This window comes from Eubalaena glacialis, chromosome 9 (assembly GCF_028564815.1).
Source record: "Eubalaena glacialis isolate mEubGla1 chromosome 9, mEubGla1.1.hap2.+ XY, whole genome shotgun sequence".
NCBI classification, from domain to species: domain Eukaryota; kingdom Metazoa; phylum Chordata; class Mammalia; order Artiodactyla; family Balaenidae; genus Eubalaena; species Eubalaena glacialis.
The window spans coordinates 82,825,771-82,846,926 of NC_083724.1; the positions used below are offsets into that span (position 1 = coordinate 82,825,771).

General features: G+C 58.1%; 1 protein-coding gene across 2 annotated transcripts in view; it reads right to left on the bottom strand.

The window, feature by feature from the left end:
* Window positions 1–21,156, bottom strand: part of CNTFR (ciliary neurotrophic factor receptor) — a 38,096-nt gene that overhangs the window by 11,055 nt on the left and 5,885 nt on the right. For both annotated transcript variants that reach the window (XM_061199270.1, XM_061199271.1), the window contains exons 2-4: window positions 19,101–19,215; window positions 6,888–6,972; window positions 2,488–2,721 (exon numbers count right to left, since the gene is read on the bottom strand). In XM_061199270.1, the coding sequence (XP_061055253.1) occupies window positions 2,488–2,721; window positions 6,888–6,972 (319 nt within the window). In that variant the 5' untranslated portion in view covers window positions 19,101–19,215. The remainder of the gene's footprint in view (window positions 1–2,487; window positions 2,722–6,887; window positions 6,973–19,100; window positions 19,216–21,156) is intronic.

Below are 21,156 nucleotides of genomic sequence, written 5' to 3' on the forward strand. Positions count from 1 at the left end.
ATCGAGTCATCAGGATTGGGGGCCCAGAGCCACCAAGGCCCAGCCATCACAGCCAGCTTTGTCCATCCTGAGGACTTCTGGGACTCGAACTGAGAAGACAAGGGTATGGGTGACTTGTACCAAGTTGGCCTCATACTCCTTGCATGCCACTCAATATATGGCCTTTTTCCCCATGTAAGGGCCCAGGGCTAGGCTGCATGGTCCACTTCTAACGTACCCTGTGGTGGGCCAGGGAGGACTCTGGTGGGCTGATCCTGCATATCTCAAGCTGGCCGACAGGGGTCACTCCACCCTCGGTTTGCAACTAAGGCGTTTCATGATGACTGCCATCTCTCCAGTTTAAACACATAAAAGAGCTTTTCTGTGGGGAAAGGAACATCCCTACCAAAACATACCTGTACCTCTCCTCTAGCCCCACTGACGGGTCAGTGTTGTGGCGGACCCTGAGCAACACTTCAGCCTAACATTTCCCACGGTTGTCCACACCAGTCTCCTGATAGTGGCGAAGGGGCCTGCTTCCAGGTCCCTCAAGCGTCTCCTCCCCTCAGTAGCTCCCAGGAGTAAAGAAACCATCTTCAGACAGTGGGGTGCATCACCCAAGTGGGATGAGGCCGGAGAAGCTTGAATCCTTGGCTCAAGAAGAAAAGAAGCTATTTTCAGAGTATTTACTCTGTCAGTTGGTGCCTCTGGCTGAGCTCCAGAGGCCTGCCCAGATGACCATCAGCAACACTGATAACCTCACCATCCTGATGCTCCAAATGCCTCTTCTGAATCACACTCACCTGCTCTTCCTTCTACCTTCCTGCCGGCTCCTTCTGATCTTTCATCTTTTTGTGGCTCGTTTCTTCCATCAACCCCTTTTACAGTGATGGTCTTCAGGGCTGGGTTCTGGGTCCTCTTCTCTCCTCATCCCACAATCTCACCCTTGGCCATCTCACCCCTTCCCAAGGAGTTAATGCTGACACCCCCCCAAATTCCCATCTCCAGCACAGGCCTCTCCCTGAGTCCCAGACCCTCAGATTCACTGGCTACCAGCCATCAACTCCCGGTTGTCCCCCGGGGACCACAACCCAACATGTCTATAGCAGATGGTGGTGCCGCAGATCCCTCACCCGTACCCGCTGACTGCTTCTGCAGTTATTTGCCTCAGAGCTTTCTTCGGCCACCAAAACCTGCATTGCCTGTCAGGGCATCAGGCCAAAAGTGCTGGGGAATTAAAGCAGCCCCACCCCGACCCCTTAGTGTATAAGCATCTGAGCCCCCGCACTCCTTAGGCAGGAGAACTCTGAGACACATTTTCTGCCTCGGCTCCCGGGGCTCCCCCAGCGGGTTAAGCGCCAGTTGCCCAGAAGCAGTGGCTAGAAAACTCCCCCTTTACTGGCTAGCTTAACTTCCTTTTCTATCACTTTCCCACTCCCTTATGATGTTTCTGTCACCTGCCAAATAGACTACCTGTATGCAAATTCTCACCTGATTCTAGGGAAACCCAAACTGAGACACCATGTAAACAGAACACGCTATCTTCTCCTCCAGCTGACCCTTCCACCTTGTCTCTGTTGCAGTGATTGGTACCACCAGCCGTCTTGACTCTTCCCACTCTCTATTCTCCTGTCCTCCCTACCTCCAATCCATCACCAGCTCCTAGAGGTCCAATCACCCCCTCTCAACTTCCCCAACTCTATGCCCCGGTCCTAGGTCCCCCTCATCTCTCCTGCATCCCAGCAACAGCCTCCTTCCTGCCCCCGCCTTTGCCCATCCACCTGCCTCCCCGCAGCACAGAGAGAGGGACCTTTTAACAACATGACTCTGATTGTGTCACTCCCCAGCTTCCAGGATCATGATCTGCCCCGTCCCCTCCTTCAGCTCCCTTCTGCCATTTATACCAACCCATGTGGCCTTTTCATGCCCTCCCAGCCTCTGAAGCCTATGGTCACACTCAGCTCTCTGCCAGAAAGAACTTTTTCAGTGTATCTTCCAAATCCTCCAAGTCTCCATGTGCTTCACACTCCAGGAAGCCTTCCTTCTTTCCTGGAGCTTCCCAGAGTGCCACACCTCTACCTGCATAACCATATACCCCATTTTCTTCCCTAAGGCCCTCAGGGCCAGACCCTGTGAGAGGACACAGTGGAGTGAGGCCACTCCAGCTCGGAGCTGGGACTCTAGGATTCTTCCCCACCAGGCCCCAGGTGGGCCATGCCTGCCAGCCCTCCTGTGCCCATCTTGTCATAGGGAACAGGATTTCAGGATCTCAAAGATCTCCAGTGGGGGTGGATACAAGTGCAAAATGCCAGGGGTCCAGACTCAGGGGGTGAGACTGGGCTCAGAGGTCAGAAGAGCAGGCTCAAATAGGATCGGAGGGCAAGGGTCAGGGCCTCCACCACTACCACCAGGAAGGGGCTTTGAACCGGGCCAAGGGTCTGGGCCTCATGGACAACGCCCTTGAGTGAAGTGGGAGGTCAAATGAGGGGTGCTGGGAGTAACACTTACAGCCCACATTTAGGAGGACTTGGTGGCGCAGGTGCCAGGAGTCGCGGTGGAAGCAGGCGTAGAGGCCGCTGTGGCCCAGTTCCAGGCCACGGAGCACGAGCTGAGAGCCGTTGAGCAGGTCAGGGGCCAGGTCTGTCCCATTCACCCGCCACGTCACAGCTGCATCCCAGTTCGCCGTCCCACACGGCAGAGTCACGTCTGAGCCCAGGCGTTCGTACTGCACGTGGGGTGTCTCTGTGGGGGGCAGGGAGGGCACAAGGCAAAAGTCACAGGTCACAGCCCCACCCAGCACCCCCAGGCAAACATGCACGGATGAGAGCCCGTGAATGTGCGCAATGAGGAGTCCAGGCCGCGAGGCTCTGAGTCTCACAGTGTGAGTGTCCTGGGGAGATGAGGGGTATGCAAAATTCCTGTGCGGCCGTGCAAGGGTACAGGTACGTGAGTGCCTCCAAATTCATACGTGTGTGTGCACGTCTGGGGACTGTGTGTGTATGTGTGTATGTGTAGAGAGTTTGTGTAGCGTGCTGGGAGAGAAGACCCAGTTCACCTCCAGTCCCCAGGTCCTTTTAAAAGTTTTCCTGACCCCCACGACCCCAACCTCTTGCCACCAACAGGCCCAGCCCCAGTCACTGACATCTGCTACCCAGGGAAGCTGGGGCTGAGGGGCCCCTCTCCTGAACTCCTCCCTCTGTCTCTTCCCATCTCTTCATCTTCCCCATCCTTGTCTTTCTGTCCTGCCTCTCTCCCTCTCCCTGACTCTGAGCCCCTGACAAGCCCCCCGCTCCCAACCGTACAGGGCTGGGGCAGCAGCAGGAGAAGGGAGAATGGGCAGGGTCCAGGGCAGGAGCCCTAGGGAACTCCTGGCAGCTGTCAACATCATCATGAGGCACGAACTGCTTGGGGTGTGGGTGGGGGAGTGCTGGGACTGAGGGAGCTCTCTGACCATTCCTCTCTTGCCCACAGGAGGGGCCTGTCAGAGCCAAAAGCAAACCCCAGCCCTGGCCTCGGCAACCCAGGCGTGATGGACGGAGCCCAGGAGACTGGAGTGGAAGGGCGGGAGGGAGCACCTGTCGAGAGGCAGCGCTAGGTGGGGAGGCGAGTGGGACAGAGGAAGTCCAAGGCACCGATTCTACAGACAGCCCCAGAGAAGCGGGCACCGGGAGATGCGAATCTACCCTCCTCATCCTGCCCCCCAAGCCTGGAAGGACAGATGCTTCCCTGGTCCCAGCCAGATCTGTGGAGTGAGGGCGGGAGGGGCAGAGCGAGGGGGAGGGGGGCGGGGGTGGTGGTGGTCGCGGGATCCCTCCTTAACACTCCCTCACATCTCCCCTCCAGAGAGCCACCCCGCGGAGTCGGGGGATTTTCAGAGGCAATTCCTGTTAACAAGCCAATTAAGTTGGGCCAGTGGCCTCTTAATTAGACTTGTTAACACCACCAGGACTGCAGGGGGTAGGGATCCCACCCCCCACCCCCCACCCCCCGCCCCATGCCGCCAGCCGCCCCCTTCCCTCCTTTATAGACCCCTCCTCAGTTCTGCTTTTCTCTGTGCTGAAACATCTGTCCCTGTTTGCTGCCTCGGTCACCCTCCCTGTGCCGGGGATCTCTCTGTGTCTCCAGCTCTCTTCCCCGCTGCCGGTCTCTGTCTCGCCCCTCTCTGAGCCTCTCTGTCCCCGTCAAAGGAGAGGGAAGCAGGAAACCCAGCCAGCCCTGACCACTCGTCTGTGGGGCCTGGGACCAGCTGAACAGAGGATGAACAGGCGGAAGGGTGGTGGCCGGGGGGCCTTGGAGGCCACAGCTGTGAGGCTGGACCAGAGACTGACTGGGGGCCTCCCTCTGACCAGAGGCCTAGTGTCCACGGCTCAAGCCATAGAGCCCCCCCAGTCTACCAGCCCTAGCCACTGAGCCCCCCTCCAGCCTCCCTTCCAAAAACCTGGAGCTTCCAGGAAACACGCCAAGCCCCTCTCTCTGCACACACACCCCCCCCCCACCCCCCGCCCCAGCAGAGACTCTGCATCCAGCGGCCTGAGGAGGAGGCTGAAAACTGACCGTCGTGGAGGCGGCGTGGCCATCACGGTCCCAGCAGCAGCACATCAACACTGACCAACAGCAGCTCAGAACTAACACGGCCCCAGTATGGCCCTTTAATACTGGGGGGCAGGTACAGCCGCAAGATGAGGAAACCAACCCAACAGCACAACGAATGTAACGGCAGTGGGGTAACACGTGGGGAACCCTGTCTGCCTCACAAAGGAAATGGAAACACAACCTGACAACAGTGACAAACCAACCATGTAAGGGCAGGGCAGGAATGAAAAAATGACAACACAATGACTGATGACAACTACAGGCCACAACGCAGAGGCAGAGGGGGTAATGTGACATGACAATCACACAGTGTCACAACTGCTACAATTAACACAGCAATGGCAATACACACAGCCATGCAACAGCTCCAAAGATGGCAGTGATTTAATCCTTTGTCTCTGGACAGCTTTCCTCCCGCCCCGTGGGTGCCCCTACTGATGTGCTGTCCATTTCAGAAATTAAATCAAGCAGCAGGGGGAGGATGGGCTTCTTGGCCCTGACGCGGTGACAAATGCTCCAAAGGAATCAGCTGTGAAAAGGTTGTTAGAAGCCAGGATAAGAGACAGAGACAGGATGAGGTCATGGACATGGAGAACACACAGGGATAGAGCTGACAGCTCCCTCACACCTGTGCACATGGGTTCACATGGGGACCACATGCTGGAAACAGTCCCCCCAGGCGTCCTAAGCAACTTCACATCACCACACACATAGGATGAAGACAGTCACCACAAAGAAGAAAAAGCACACACAGGACAACCATCCACAAGGTCACAGCTATGCAGGGACACTGTCCCACTTCAGGGCCAGTAACACCTGATAAAAGGCCACATGCATGCACAGGAAGGGAGCTGTCACCCAGAGGCACAGTTACACATGGGGACATGGTCTCACACACAGAGAGACAGTTTAACAGGGACACGAACACATGAAGAGACAGAAACAAAGAGAAACTAACAAACTATCACACATGGGGTACAGTCTAAACCACAAGGACACAACCCCACAGAGGCCACGGTCACACATCAACTATGTCACACACAGGGCACAGCCCACAAGGATATAACTACACAGAGAAACGCACCCAAACAGGGACACAGTCTCACTCACACAAGCACACAGTCTAACGCACAAGGACAGTCTCACACTCTCAGAGACGCAGCCTATGCCCACACACAGGGCAGGGGCGAGGCCAACGGGAAAGACCACTGGCGGGCCTAGGCTGGTCCGGTCAGCACAGGAGCCCCAGGCAGGCCGACTGCAGGTGGGGGTCGATGGGCTGGCCCGGTGGTCCCTTCAGTCCCTGCCCACTGCGGAGCAGCCCTGGGGCAGGTCAGGCTCTCTCTGGGCCTCAGTGCTGGGCTCACGAGGAAGAGGCTCACAGGAGCCTCGACCTACTGCCCTCCTTGAACCCACAGCCTTGAGGGTCATGGAGCTCAGCCATTAGGGTCTGCTCTGCGCCTGGGCCCCAGAGATGCCCCCACCTTCTCTGCCTCTACCTGAGCCAACTGAGGTGGGGGGCAGGACACAACCAAGGGGGCAGCTCCCTACACTTGGAGGCTCCCTCGTTCAAGCAGTTTCGAGGTCAGACCTCGTACTGACGTGGCTGTCTGAGGTGCTGCCTCAGATGCAGAAGGGCCAATGGCAACGTTTCCCAGCAGGGGTGCAGCTCCTTGCCCCGTGGTCTGTGAGGACGACTCAGCACTCACTGGACAAGTGGGGGGGGGGAGGTGCAGGAGGCTGCCAATGGCGCAGCCTGAGCGATCCCTGCCCCCTCCAGCCAGCCCGGCTCACTGACCGGGCCCCTTCCCTGATGTGCCAGCCCTCTCCCACTTGTCACCCTGCCCATCCCCACACCTTGTCCTCAGTCTACCATCTCTGTCCCTGTATTCCTTCTGGGATAAGGGGAAATATTCTTACCCACTGTCTCTCTCAGTGCCTCCCACTGCACCCCCATAAATCCGAGGGGACCCCATTTCACCAGATACTGTACAGGGCCCTGCCCCTAGCTGCCCCCAACTCCCATCCCACCTGCCTGTACCCTGTATCAGTGCTAGTGGGCAGAGGGACAGATCATCTCAAGCCAGAGATACCATCAGCATGAGACCGCCCAGGAGTGACTGGGGGACTGTGTTTATGGGACGACATCAGTGGGTCACCCCGTATATCAGTGTCATACGACTCATGTTCATGTGTGACGATGCCAGCCTATGGCAGTATGTGGCTCTTGGGTGGGTGCGTACAGCTATGCCGGGGAGGGTTCACGCTCAGTTCCCAGAGGGGGTCAGCAGGGAGCTCCCCCGCCCAGCACTCACCCTGTGGACTGTGTCTCTGGGCGTAGACCACGGCAGCGGCAGCAGCAAGCACGGCACAGCAGGCCCATGGGACAGGAGCAGCCATCTGTTGGGAAAGAGTGGGCGGCGGGGAAAAGGGGCAGCATCAGCCCAGGCAGGAGCCTCCTGGGGAGCCCCCCCTCCTCTCAGGCAAGACTGGGAAATCCCAGCCCTAGGGCCAGGGCACCTTGACCCCAAATGCCTTTCTTAATGGGGCTCAGGATCCTCTTCAAGCAACAGAAAACATTATTGGCATCTGTAGGCAGAGGTCTGCTAAGATGGTAGAAGGCAACCTACAATGGTTTGTTGTTCAGTACAGCCGCTGGAGGCAGGATGGGTTACAGATCACTGGTAATGCTAGGGCCATTTTTCTAGGAAAAAAATAACTTCACTGGTAAGGTTAGCTAATTAGCTATAAGCATCACAAACTGAAAGGGTGATGTTCTAACTTAATTGGAGGTCTATACTTCTCCAAATTGCCTTGAATGAAAGGCCCCCTGCCATGCTCCTGGGGAGAGAGCCCCTCGGATCTGCCCCTGCCATGTTCCGCCAACCCACCCCCATCCCCGGGTGAGCCTTGCCCCACTGGGCTCTGGGAAGTTCAGAGCAGCAGGGTACCAGGGCAGTGGTACATTGTGACCAGGTCAGATGTGGCTTTTGCTTTAGTGGACACTTAATGATCATGAGAAGGATGAGGGATTTTCCCTGTCAGGGACCACAGCCCATCCTTCAGCCCAGGAGCCTGGGAGCCCCAGCCCAGCAGATATGCATCAGTGTCTACACACTCCCATGTGGGTACACAAAGCACACTCAGGACATGTTCCCAGAAGCCAGGATGGATCCAGTGGCCCCCCTACCTGCTGTCCTGTTTCCTGGGATGGGTCCAGCTGCCCTCACCCCACTCCACCCCAGCACATGCCCATACCTGAGGGCAGGGAAATAACTATTTCCTGCAGGAAAGGTTCCAAACCTGACTCTCCTGCCCCAGTCTGAGGAGAGAGGGGGACTGTCAACAAGACAGAAGCAGAGATCCAGAGAGGGACACTGCCAGACACTCAACCACGGCCACTACCAGAGGTACAGCCAGACACACAGCAAAGACACTAGCCAGAGACACTGCCCAAAACAAGAGACAGAGCCCCAGAGAAAGAGCCCACACACAGACTGGAGAGACTGTGCCGGGCACGATCAGACAAAGCCAGAGAAACAGGTAGATAAACCAGATAACCAGCCAGAGACACGGCCAGAGAACAGCCAACACACAACCAAGGGACCCGCAAGAAACCCTGTGAAAGACTCGGCCAGACGCAGACAGACATATCAGAGAAAGAGTAAGCAGCACAGGCAGAGAAACCATCAGCAACATAGCCGGAGAGCCAGAGACACTGTCAGAAACCATGCCAGAGAAACTGCCTGACACACAGGCAGAGAAATACCAGAAGAACTGATAGACACAAACAGGCACACACCCAGGAAAACTGCCAGTGAGAGAGCCAGAGACACAGCCAGATGCTCAGTCAGGAAGTATCCATACCACTCAAAACACTGCCAGGGACATGCAGACACACAGTCGGATACACTGCCAGAGAAACAGCCAGAGACACTGCAGACAGAGCTACAGCAGGGGAGACAAGTGTGGCTGTCAGCCTGGAGCGGCGGGTGGGGGAGCCGGAGAGAATCTGACTTCCGGGGCCTCCTTTATGGGAAGGGCTCCTGCCTACCCACTGCTACACTCGCCCCTCACCAGGCGAGCCCTCCCCTCTGCACCGGGTGCTCCTCCAGCTACAGCCCCAGGAGCTCCGGCTGCCCCTCCCTGGCACAGCTCATCTCTCTAGGCCCCAACTGGCCTTGGTTACCCCTCCCACATCTGTGACCCCTGAGGCCTTTGCTACCAGCTGGCCTGGCTGCTGACCCTCTGCCACTCCCCCATCTTTAGCTACTCCTCGGGCCTAGGAGGGTAAGACAATGGCCAAAGTCACAGTCAGCAAGTGGTGGGGCGAAGAAAGGAACCCAGGATGAACCAGCGCTAAACTCAGAGCAACCGAACCAAGGATGAACCAGCGCTAAACTCACAGCAACCGAACCCAGGATGAACCAGCGCTAAACTCACAGCAACCGAACCCAGGATGAACCAGCGCTAAACTCACAGCAACCGAACCCAGGATGAACCAGCGCTAAACTCACAGCAACCGAACCCAGGATGAACCAGCGCTAAACTCACAGCAACCGAACCCAGGATGAACCAGCGCTAAACTCACAGCAACCGAACCCAGGATGAACCAGCGCTAAACTCACAGCAACCGAACCCAGGATGAACCAGCGCTAAACTCACAGCAACCGAACCCAGGATGAACCAGCGCTAAACTCAGAGCAACCGAACCCAGGATGAACCAGCGCTAAACTCAGAGCAACCGAACGCAGGATGAACCAGCGCTAAACTCAGAGCAACCGAACCCAGGATGAACCAGCGCTAAATTCAGAGCAACCGAACCCAGGATGAACCAGTGCTAAACTCAGAGCTGGGGCTGGAGAAAGAGAGATACGAGGCTGGAGGCCTACCTGGTCCCCACCTCAACCCCTGCAGGGTGCCCTCAGACCCTCCCCGACCATCTCTGCCGTCCACCCGTGCCTTTTCCTCAGAGCCAGCCCACTGCCCACCACACGGGAGAGGAACCAGGGCATCGGGAGGCAGACGGGCAGGCAGAGTGGACAGAGGTTAGATCACAGAATGGGAGTAGAGGGACAGGGTGGTCCTCTGCTCCCTGCTCCTTCCTGGTCCCAGTTGGGAGGGCCGCACGAGTGAGGAGATGGCCTGGCACGAGTGTAAGGCATACAAGCAAACACACACACACACACACCCGGGTCCCCACAGGGGGAGGGGTGGCTTCTTCATCAAAGTCGCCTCCATCAGCCCGATGAGTTACTGTAAGGGCCGGGCCCTGGGCCAACGGGGCTGCAGCCATGGGAGACGGGCGCTGCTAAGAGCAAGCGCTGCAGAGAGGGGGGATGGGGTACCACGACAGATGCTGCACGGTTGGGGACACCCAGAAAAGGGAGAGACCCAGGGAGGGGGGAACAGAGAGGCAAGGAGAGAGGGAAAGCAGTGAGCGGAGACCCTGAGGGACAAGAAAAGACCAAGACAGGGAGAAATGGAAGAAGAGGCACAGGAAGAGAGACAGGGAGCATAGAAGATGGGCAGAGATTCAAGGACAGAGGGAGAGACAGGCCCAGAGAGAGTGACAGAGACCCCGGCAGGGTCTCGGTGCCCACCAAGAGCATCTCTCCAAGCCCACCCACCTCCTGCAGTGTGAGGAGAGGATGCCATCAGTGAAGCAGCGCTGGCTGATCCGAGACAAGAGCAGGGCTTCCTGGGGGCTGGAGGGCCTCTGCCTATGAATCCAGGAGCCCAGCCCCCAGGGCATAAGGGTGGACAAAACCCCCATCCCACCCCACCTGCAGGTCCAGGGCGCCCCAGGCCAATTTCACTTCCCTCTTCCCTCCGAGTCCCCGCTGGACCCATTCCCAGGTAGGGAAGCTGAGGCCAGAGGCATCCAAGCTACACCTCTGCCCTACCCTAGCTCACCTCAGGCCACCCATCCCAGGGCAAAGAGCATCTTTCCCAGGAATTTTCCAAGTCCACACCCCATGGCTCTGGGATAGATCTGGAGCATAAATCCCATAAAGCCCCAGATGAGGGCTATGCAAACTGGCCCAGGCTCCCTGCAGACCCTTCCAGAGGCCCAGCCTGGCCGCCAGCCCCAGCCCCAGAAATGAGGAGGGAACAGAGGGCACCCCACTAGCAAGTGCCCAGCAGCCCAAACCCCTTGTAAGCAGAAGCCCAGCACCTCTCCTGACACAGAACCCCACAGTGTTGCCACACACATACACACACACACAGGTGACACATCAAGAGACAACCCTGGGCCCCCAACTTACTGTCACTGTTCCACCATGACACAAAGACATTACACACTGATAACAACCCAGTGAAAATGACACAGTTGCACAGTTGACAATGACACACAGGGATATGGACAGTCACCGCAGTGACAATGATGCAGTGAGTGACAGTCACACACAATGACATCAACAAACAAGGCAATGACACCTATTGACACTGACACAGTCACAATGACAGTAACCTCAGAATCAAAGATGCAATGAGACTGACAGTCACATAGGCTAACAATGACAGTGACATCCACAGTGACACAAGGATGTTGACAGACTCAGTAAGATGGACAGTCACGCAGAGTAACACCAGCCCTCAGTAATGCTGACACCACGGAGGCTGACAGTCGCCAGCAGGGACACTGACACAGTGATACGTTCCAGATCAAGGACCTCAACTACCCAGTTTCTGGCTTAGGATCCAGGGCCCAAGACCCCTCTTGCCAGCCCCGGCAGGAGCTCAGGTGCGCTGCACCTCAACCCTCAGCCCCTGCCCAGCTGAAGGCAAAACCTAAGAAAGGGAAGTGTGAGTCTGGGAAAGCCTCTATTTATCCCTGCAGAAACAAGGCAGTTTAAGTTATTCAACCCAACCCTGGGGAACCCCTGCCACGTCCAGGATGGGACTGGGGGTTCGGGGCACCACTGCCTGGGGCCCAGCTCTGACTGCGTGTGTGTCGACGTGCAATAGCGCGTTCTGAGCTTCGGGCTTCAGGGTGCTGGTTGGTGTGGGTGTGTTGAGGGTCAGGTAGGTTCAATCTGGCCTGGACAATGAATGAATGGGGAGGCCCCACGTGGTACCTCCGAGAAACTGAGATCCGGTGAAGGTCACTGGCCTGGACCCCACCCCCCTTGGCCTGGGGCTGGGGTGAGGTCAGAAGCATCCCTCTGATGGAGGGCATCTGGCCCACAGCAGGGGCCAAGGTGACATCTCCATAGCTTCCAGTCTCCCTTGGCAACCCCAGACTCCAGGATCCCCCAGGGTAAGGGAAAAGGCACTCTGTGTTCGGGTCTCATCCCCTTCTTCTCTCTCTACCACAGCCCTAGAAGATGCATCCTGGGAATGAGGCAAGAACCCAGGGCAGGATGACCCGCTGACTCAAAGGCCTAGGAAACTCTAGGGGCCTCAGACCTGCAGAGGAATTAGGGTGGAGGAAGAGAGACACCTACACTTGGAGACAGAGAGGGAAAATGAGAGACAGAGCAGGGGCAGAGACAGGGACAAGGACATGGTGGGCAGGGAGGAACAGCGCTGGCTGCGGGGGAGGCTGGGAGAGACAGTCTGCGCGGGCGGGAAGCTCCAGGATGGGGAGGAGGGGCTGAGGCCAGGAGGCCCCCAGATCCCACCAGGCCTAGGCAGCCTGGACAGCGTGGGCGGTGGCGGGGGGGGCAGAGGCCTGAGCGGTCCAGAGGCTGGGGGTGGGGCGGAGGCCAAGGAGGGAGGCCTGGCCCCTGGCAGCTGGCCCGGCAGGCCCCCCATGGGGGAGGGGGCGGGCCTGGGTCAGGGGCCAGCTCCTGGGCTGGGGCCGGCTGGCCATGGGGCAGGCTCCTACTCCCCGCGGTGTCTCCCCCTGTCTCTTTCTCCTTTCTCTCTGAATCCAGACCTGGCCCTCCTCTCAGCTCTCAGTGCCCCCACCCTAAGTGGCACAGGACCCAGAAGCCATGCCTGGGTTTAGGACTCAAGCCATATCTCCTCCTGGGCTACCCATCCCCACTCGCTCCGGGAGCAAGCCCCGTGCTCAGGGGAAAGGACCCCACCCAAACATATGCCCCCTCCTCCCCCGCAGAAGGGGGCAGGAGAAGCTGAGCACCAGTGGGAGGGGGGCCAGGAGGGAGGCAGGGGGAGCGGTCCCCCAGCTCCAGCCTCTGGCTGAGGCTGTGGAAAAGGAGGCGGCCCAATGTGAGTGAGTTGGGGGGGGTGGGTATCCGCACCTGCTGTTGTGACCTCCACAGCCGGAGATGGGGGCCTGGGGGGGGGGGACAAGATTCCGATGGATTTTGGCAGCAGCCTGGACTCTGAGCGCTCAAACCCCCCACCCCCCAGCCTCTTGCACCATGGGGACCCTGAGATCAGCATGTGCGTGCCCTGCTGCACGTGTGTGCGGGCGTGTTGCGGGCCTCCCATGACGGGCCTGGCTGGGCAGCTGGGAGGTGTCCTGGGGAGATGGGAGTCTGAATCCCACCAGCCGTGCGCACATGTGGAGCCCCACTCGGGGGCCTGCATGCTGCCTGGTGACCTGGGCACCGGCTTGTATATGCTCACATATGCAGGCCTGGACTTAAGCAGCCCTCTCGGTGCAAAAGGTCTGGGCTTTCTCCCTCAAAAGTCATCTGATCCAGCCCCCTGACTCTCAAATGGGAAGCAGGAAGGGGCAGATAAGTTCATATCCTCCCTTTGGGCACATGGGCTCTGGATAGCTTCACAGCACCTGAGGTACAAGCGCCAAATCCCTCATCCCCTAACCCCAGTCCAGAGTCCCTTCTGGCTTCTAGAAGAATCAGGAGGATCCCTCTATCCAGAAAAGGCCCACACACCAGTCGGGTTAAGTCTAGGGGGAGTGGGGGCTTGGGGGCTGGCCTTCTTGGAGGGACAGACGCTGAAGCAGGAGGTTAGACAGCTGGAAGAACTCCATGAAAGGCGGGGGATGGGCAGAGCAACAGGGTTGACTGAGACCTCCCTCCGCCAACAGGGGAGCGGGCTCTCAGCAGATGAAGCAGGGGCAGGAAGGAGGCTGCAGAGCCCTCCATGGAGACAGAAGGATGGACAGAATAGCTTTCCAGACTTGGGGGCTGGGACAAAGACCTATTTGCCTCAGCATCTCCCACTACACCCCACCCCTGGCCCCATCACTGCTATGGTGCAGACACACCCTCGAATATATACACAGAGGTTGATGCTTGCAAGCTTGTGTGTGCACGCGTGCACACGCACACACACACACACACACACAAAGGGGGGTGGGGGTGGGCAGTGCATGTGAAGCATTGATGTGTAACGAAAAGAACTGAAGACGGTCTTTCCGACAGAGCCAGAGGTGAGCAGGGGAACAGAAACGTCAACTGTCTTCACGTGTGCTGTTCTCCCTGCCCCCCAACACGCACGCACACTGCACACACTACTTCTGAGGAAGCTTCTGGTCTGCTGGGCAAAAGCAAGCCATCCTTCCTCCCCCTTCCTCCCCTCCGCACAGTGGGGAAGCCAGAGCAATCTGTTCCTGATGGGTAAACACAGGCATGAGTATGCGCGCACACATGCTCACACACACACCAGCGATTCAGGGGTACGTGACACCCAGTGCTCACTTCACCCCAAGATGGGACGCACACTCGGGCTCTCACTACCACTGGCAGAGCTTCCCAAAGTCCCCCACCTCCACCACACACAGCCAGAGCTTCACAGACACACCCAGGCAGCCTCTCGCTGCCACAGGCACTTGGAGTCTCCCATCACAGCCACTCATCACGGCCTCCCACGTGGACACCCGCTGCCACAGCCTCGAACACGCTGGTATGCGCGCACACACGAATCACAGCCACAGTCACACACAACAGACTCTCTCACACGCACTCAATCAAAACAGTCCTGGTCTCACATATGGATACCAGCACCCACTCAGAACACTCACCCTTCCACACAGATAACAGAGCACCTCCAGAAACGCAGAGCCCCGCCCCCCCCCCTCCCCCGGCACCCTCAGCCCTCACACCCCTACGCTTGGCAGTGGGAAATAGATACACACTCCATGCTGGGACCTCGGGTTGCCTGGCCTGTGCCTGGGGCAAGAGAGGATAAAGTTCAGGGTGGCCTAAAGCAGGAAGGGAAAGTTCCTGAAAACTGAGGAAACAGACTATTCCTTACTCGGCTCCTTCCTCTCCTGGCCCTGCTTTTGCCAGTATTTGGGAATGAGGGGAGATCCTGGCCAGAGCAGAGGGGTGAGGGAGCCCCCGGGTAAAGAGATGGTGGCACTGGTGGCAGCAGGAGCCAGCAAACCCCAGAAACCAGCCTGCTCCCCAGGGCCCTCCTGCCTCACCTCCTCACCCCCTCTTCTCCAGGATGAGGGGCAGCAGTGGCTCTCAGCCGAGCTACCTGCTGAGTGACCCCAGGCCTCTTCAAAACCTCTCTGTGCCTACAACTGTCTATAGGGCACCTGAATGTCAGGCCTGGCTGCAGGAAGGGAGGCAAGGGGAAGGAGATGAGGTCTCGACCTCAACCCCCAGCCCCTGCCAAAGCCCTGTCATCACTGTCAGACCCCAAAGAGAGATGGGGACAGCACTGGCCAAGCCAGTGCTCCTCTGACAAACCACTGAGGACAAGAATCCTAAAGTGTCCTTGGACCCTGCAGCCCCACCTCCCATCACAAGAGAGGACGCTGTGTCGCTGTCCAGGCAGAAAGGAATCCAGGCTGTGCTGGCAGGGCCCCAACTGGAGAACAATTGGCAATGCTGTTGACATCCTCACCACTTGCCACTCCAGGTGTAGCTTGAGCCCTGATGCCCCATCCTAAAGTGAGCCTGAGAGGGCTCCATGGAAGCCAGGCGGGGGAGCAAACACCAGGCAGCAGAACCTAAGGAAACCAGGCAGGGCAACCCCATAAAGCCAGGTGATGGGGACTTAGGAAAAGCAGGCCGTGGGGACAAAAGAAATCAGGCAGCAAGGTCTGAGGAAACTAGGCGACAGGGCCCAAAAGAACGTAGGCTGTGGGGGCCAAATGAAGCCGGGCCCCGGGGACTGAAGTTAGCTAGGAGGTGGGGACACATGAAGCCAGGCGAGAGGCCCACAGGATGGGAGAAAAGAAAGCTATCAGGAGCTCATGCCCTCTGTCTAGATGTCCCCCACACCCTGGGCCTCTCTCTCAGTAGCCCCCTTCCCACCCAGGTGCTGGTCCCCTCCCCCAGGCCAACGCACACAGCCAGAGCCCCCTCCTCGCTCAGAGGCCTGGTCCAGTTGCAGCCACTGGGCCCCGGCCCCATCCCTGGGACCTCAGGAAGTCCCAGCCCCTCCCACCGGCTGCAGAGGAGGGGGGCTGGGGGGGGAGAAAGAGAAGAGAAGAGAGACAGCTTGGCAGAGGGAGGGCCGAGCAGCCGCGGGGGGCGGGGGCCGAGAAAGGAGCGGGAAGCGGCGAGGCGGGCTGGCGGGCGGCGCGGGCGGGGGCGTCTCTGCCGCGGCAGCGGGGGTGACAAGTTCTCCGGCCCTGCGGCTGCGCGGCCACTGACCTGGGTCCCCGTGCAGGCGCCCAGTCGGTGCCTCCGGCGCTCCGTGGGTGCGCCCGGCCGCCCGCGGGCATCGGGCCCCGGGGGTTCGGGGCTGGGGCCCGGGAGGCCCGGGGAGCAGGCGTGTCCCCCCCCCCCGCCCCCCCCCACCCCTACCCCCCCCCACCCCCACCCCCAGCCCCGAGAGTCCCGGCGGGCGGGCGGGCGAGGCGGCGAGCGGGCCGGGAGGAGGGGAGGAAGGAGCGCGCGGCGAGCGAGCGAGCCGAGCTAGCGGAGGGAGCGAGTGAGGGACGGGCAGGCAGTGAGGTCATCCTTTGAATCTAATTGTCTGAGTCAGGAGGAGATGTGGCACTGGATGCAGGGGGAGGGGAGGGGGAAGGGACCCTCCTGGCTCCGGGCCGGGGCCCCTCCTCACACCCAGGGCCGGCCGCGGCCTCCCTTCCCCCGCCCAGGGCCAAGTTGTCTCGGGCCAATTGGGACAAACCCCTGCCTGTCTCACTCAGGGCTGACCTCTGCTGCCATGGGGGCTCCAACTCACATCACCCCCAGAGAGCGGCCACCTTTCTATTCTCTGGGGGTGATGGGGACCCCCTCCCGGCCCAGGTTGCCCTCCCGCATGTCTGAGGGTAATGGGAAGCCCCCATCCCACCCCCAGGTCATATTTCTGCCCTGTGAGGAGAAAGGGGGAACCTCCACCAGCCTTCCAAGGGACCTTCGTGCACTCTAGAAACGTAGAGTCCCCAACTCTACTCCCCAAGTGACTTCTTGCACTGGGAATTTGGGGGAATCTGGACATTGAACCGAAGCTCCCCTTCTTGCCTCCTGAGAATGACAGTGCAATGCCTCCCAGTCCTGCACTTTGGGGGGCATGAGGACCCCCAACGGAGCCCAGGGTCTCTACTCTGCATGCCCAACTCTTCAGGAGGGGCAGGAGCCAGGCCAGAACCCCAAGGTCCCCAGAGGCTGCTCAGGGGAGCAAGCCACTCAAGTGGTGGGAGGGCAAGACGACAGTTGGGCCCTGGGCCTGTCAGATGTGCACGCACAAGCACATGCACGCATGTGTACACACGCATGCGGGGAGACCAGGCGGCTGGGGACACTCACACCGAGGGCCACACACCCCTCCCCTCGCCCCCATGGGGGAGGGGTGATAAATATTTAAGCGGCTTTTAGCTCTGAAGGGGCTGAAGCTGGGGGAGGGAGGGGGATCCACAATGCCTGATTAATGGGGTTACCGGCTTGGATCAATCCATCTGCCCGCCGCTCCCTCTTCCCTCCTCCCTCCTCCTCCCTCCCTCCGCCTAATGCGCTTTATCAGGAGACGCTTTTCTGACTTGGCAGCGTCGGGTGTTTTAAATAGACCCATTTAGAGCAGGGGTTGGGGGAGAAAGGAGGGGGGGGAAGGGAGACAGAGATTGAGACAGGCTGGGAGACAGAGACGAATCAGGAGAGAGAGACAAGCCCCGGAAGAGAGAGACTGGGAGCAGAGAGACAGAAGGAGATACTGAGACACGGAAATAAGAGGCTGAGGATAACACTCCCATGGAGGCTGAATGGGGCCGGGGGTGGGGGGGTGATGGGGAGGCCGGGGGGAAGCTGGGGGGCTGAAGAGCAGAAACAAACAAACAAACAAACAAAAGAGACAGAGAGAGAGGAAAGGAGTCACCGACGACGGCGAGAAGAAACCCAGAGAGAGGTTCTCTGCAAGGGCTGAGTGCTAGCCTGGGAGACAGCAGATATCTCTTATTTCCAAAAACAGTTTTTCATCCACTTTGTTAAATTAAAAAGCTGTCTTTAAAGTGGTGCTGGAGGTGCTGCTGTGGGAGGGTGGACAGAACTGCCAAGTCCTCCCTCTCGGCCTCCTCGTCTGCCCCCACAGAAGCTGCCTCAGCCCTAGCCCCCAGGGGTATTCTCCAGCTCCCCTGCCTCTGTGATCCTCTGGGATCCCCAGGGACAGGGTCAGGGCATCTGAGCTACTGTTCATTGGCAGAAAGTCCTTCCTGCTGTCTGGCCTCAGTCCCTCCTGCTGCAGGGAGCCCATTCTCTTGCCTGACCACTAGCCTTCTCTTCTCTGATCCCAGTTCCAGCTCCCTAAGATGTCCCCAATCGGGGGGAGGATTATGGCCCTCACAGCTGAGCAGCTCACTTTCCCAACCGGCCATCACACTCCTTCCAGGTGTGCCCCCTATTATTGGGTAAATCTGAACTTCTGTCAGATACCCCACTCCAAGTCCCTAGGTCCTCTGGGAACAGTGAGACAGAAGCTTAACTCTCTCCAGCCTTCTGGAGCCTCCCTTCCTCCTCTTCAGAACCCCAGCTCCATTTTGTCCCTTTTATGGCCATGTTGTCAGCCTGGATACCCCCCCTCCGCACCCTCAACAACACCCCATTCCTAGTTCCGAAGGGTCAGCCCCACCCCCCCACCCCCCCAACTCCCAGGCCGGGAAAATGGCCAGTCTGTTTGGGAGCCGAGATGAAAAGCCCGGCCGGGCCTTTGTGGGCCTCTGGCGGGTTTCGGACAATAGGCCCTTCCGTTCCGCTCCAGCGCGCCTCGATCCCATGGACACCCCCACCCTGGGGGCTGCCAATCCGGGGGCCTTGCCTGGCCGGAATGAAAGGCGGGGAGAGTCAGGCCCAGCCCCCGAGGCTGGCCTCAGAAGATTTTGGACTTTCTGACCCTCCATCCCATCTCCTCCAAGCCCAGCTGCTCCCTGCTGTCAAGCCAGAGAGATGCTTTGGGGGCAGAGAGGGAGCCTGACGGTGAGACGGAAACATACTCCCACATCCAGATTCAGCTCCCTCAGTGCAGAACCCAGTTTTCTGACCTGGCTTTGCCCTTGCCTGTGTGACTGTGGGTAAGTCTCTTCCCCTTTACAGGCCTGTCATGAGGGCACGAAAAGCCTCAGGAGGAAGGAGGAGGGGAGAGCAGGAAGGGCTCTCAGGCCCTCCTTCACTCACATCCCCAGACCCACAGCCCCAGTGCACCTGCCAGATGCCCTGAAACCGACCTGCCTCCCCTGGGTCCCCAGCACGTACCTCTTCACCACCGGCCGCACACCGAGCACATCAATGTCCCTCCTCCTCCTCCAGACCAAACTCTTCCTGAGACTTCCAAAACCAAGGGGGCAGGACGATGTGACAAGGCTGGATTCTAGAAGGGCAAAGGGCACAAATCAGAGGCCACAGAGGAGACCTTAGTCCAACTCAGAGCTCATTTCACACTCACAACCCCACTGTGAGAAGGAGAGACTGAGGCAGGCAGCAGGTAAGTGTCTAGAAGAGAAAAAGTTGGGAGTGGTCCAGACTCCCTGCGGCACCCTTTGCAGACCTTAGGTTCTGAACCACAGGGACAAAAGGAGGCCAGAAGCCAGTGGCCTGACACCACACATAGATACGCACCCAAAGACAATCCAAAATCCCCACACAACCAGTTCACAGACACAAGCACCTCCATGTCACACATATTCTCCCATGCATACTCACACAGAGACACATGGCCCCCAGCAGGGCATAAACACCCACCATCATACTGTTTTCTCCTCATCACCACTACAATTTATTGAGCATCTGTTATGTGTCAGGAACTGTTAGGCACTTTATATGCATGATCTCATTTAATCTTCATGACTTCTCCGTGAGGTAGGTTCTATTATTATTCCCATTTGACAGCTGAAAAAACTGAGATTCGGGGAGGTTAACTTGCCCAAGACCACACAGCTGATCCGTTCCAGAGCATAGATATGAGTGCAGATCTAGCTCCAAAGCCCTTCTGCTATACCAGTTTGGCTCTGCAGATCTCTCTCCCACCAACACAGTGCCTTTCCCAATAATAATAGGAACAGCTAACACTTGCTCAGGGTCCTTGATGAGCCAGATACCGTGCTGAGGACTTAACATACAGTTTTTGCAGATGGGAAAACTGAGGCTCACAGAACAAAAGCACCTTGCCCAAAGTCACACGACTGGTAGTTGGTAAGAAAGCTGGCTATTCTGAAAGTCACTGTTGCTTCTAGGACTCCACTTACTTAACAGAGCCCTCGACTTCTACAAGACCCCGGAAGATTCTCAGGGTTCAACTGCTCCTCTCCCTGCCAAAACAGGTCCCAGATGTGTCTGCCAATGGCATGATCAAGTGCCTAAACACATACCCGTGAGAAAGGGACTCCATGTCATCCAACTCTGCCCAGAGAGGCAGAGGTACCACCAACCAGGGAGAGATGGCCAGAAACTAAAACAAGGTGTTAGAGACAGGCTGGCTGGTGGTAACAGATACAGACACACCAAGAGATAGGTAGGCCCAAAGACAGGAAGACAGAGACAGACACACGGGACCAAGGAATGACAGAGAGAGCGGGAAAAGGAGACAATAGAGGGAGAGGAGGATACAGGCCAACGTGAAAAAACACAGAAGGATAGACACAGACATACAGAACCATCCCACCTTCACAAGAAGAAAACTGTGAAAACAAACAAGACTCAGGCAGTGTGTGGTACGTGTGTAAGTGTGCATTCGAGTGTGCCTGTGTTGGGGGCATGCAGAGTCTGTATCACTACACACATTACACCAGCTGCTTCCAGCAATTTCATCTGATTAATAATAAATGCCCCGTAATTACAGCCACTCCCCCAGCCCTTCTTCCTGTTTTTTGTCAGCTGCCACCAGGCCAGCCCCCTGTGGACCCCACGGCCCCCTCCATCCTCACCTGCTGCCTTCTACAGGGCTGAGAGGACATGGGCTAGGGAAGGAGGCCAGACCCCCAACCTGAGGGGGAATACCCATTTCTCTATCTTGGATTAATGCCCAATGCCCCCAAGCAAAAGGTCGTTTCCCTTAGGTCTCACTCAGAACTCTCCCCCTTCCCTGGGTATAACCTGTGACCCCTAATGTGGCCTAGAGGCCCAGGTCTGGGGACACAGAGAGGAATGAACTCTGAACTCCCCTTGCCCACTCTTCATCACTCACTGGCTGGAAGAAGTCTCCATTCACAAAGCTTCCCCAGCCTTGGAACCCCACAGGCTCAAAGGAGGAAGGGACGAGGACAGCCCCCCTTTTCCCACCCCATCATTCCAACCCAGGCAGCCCCAGAGTCTC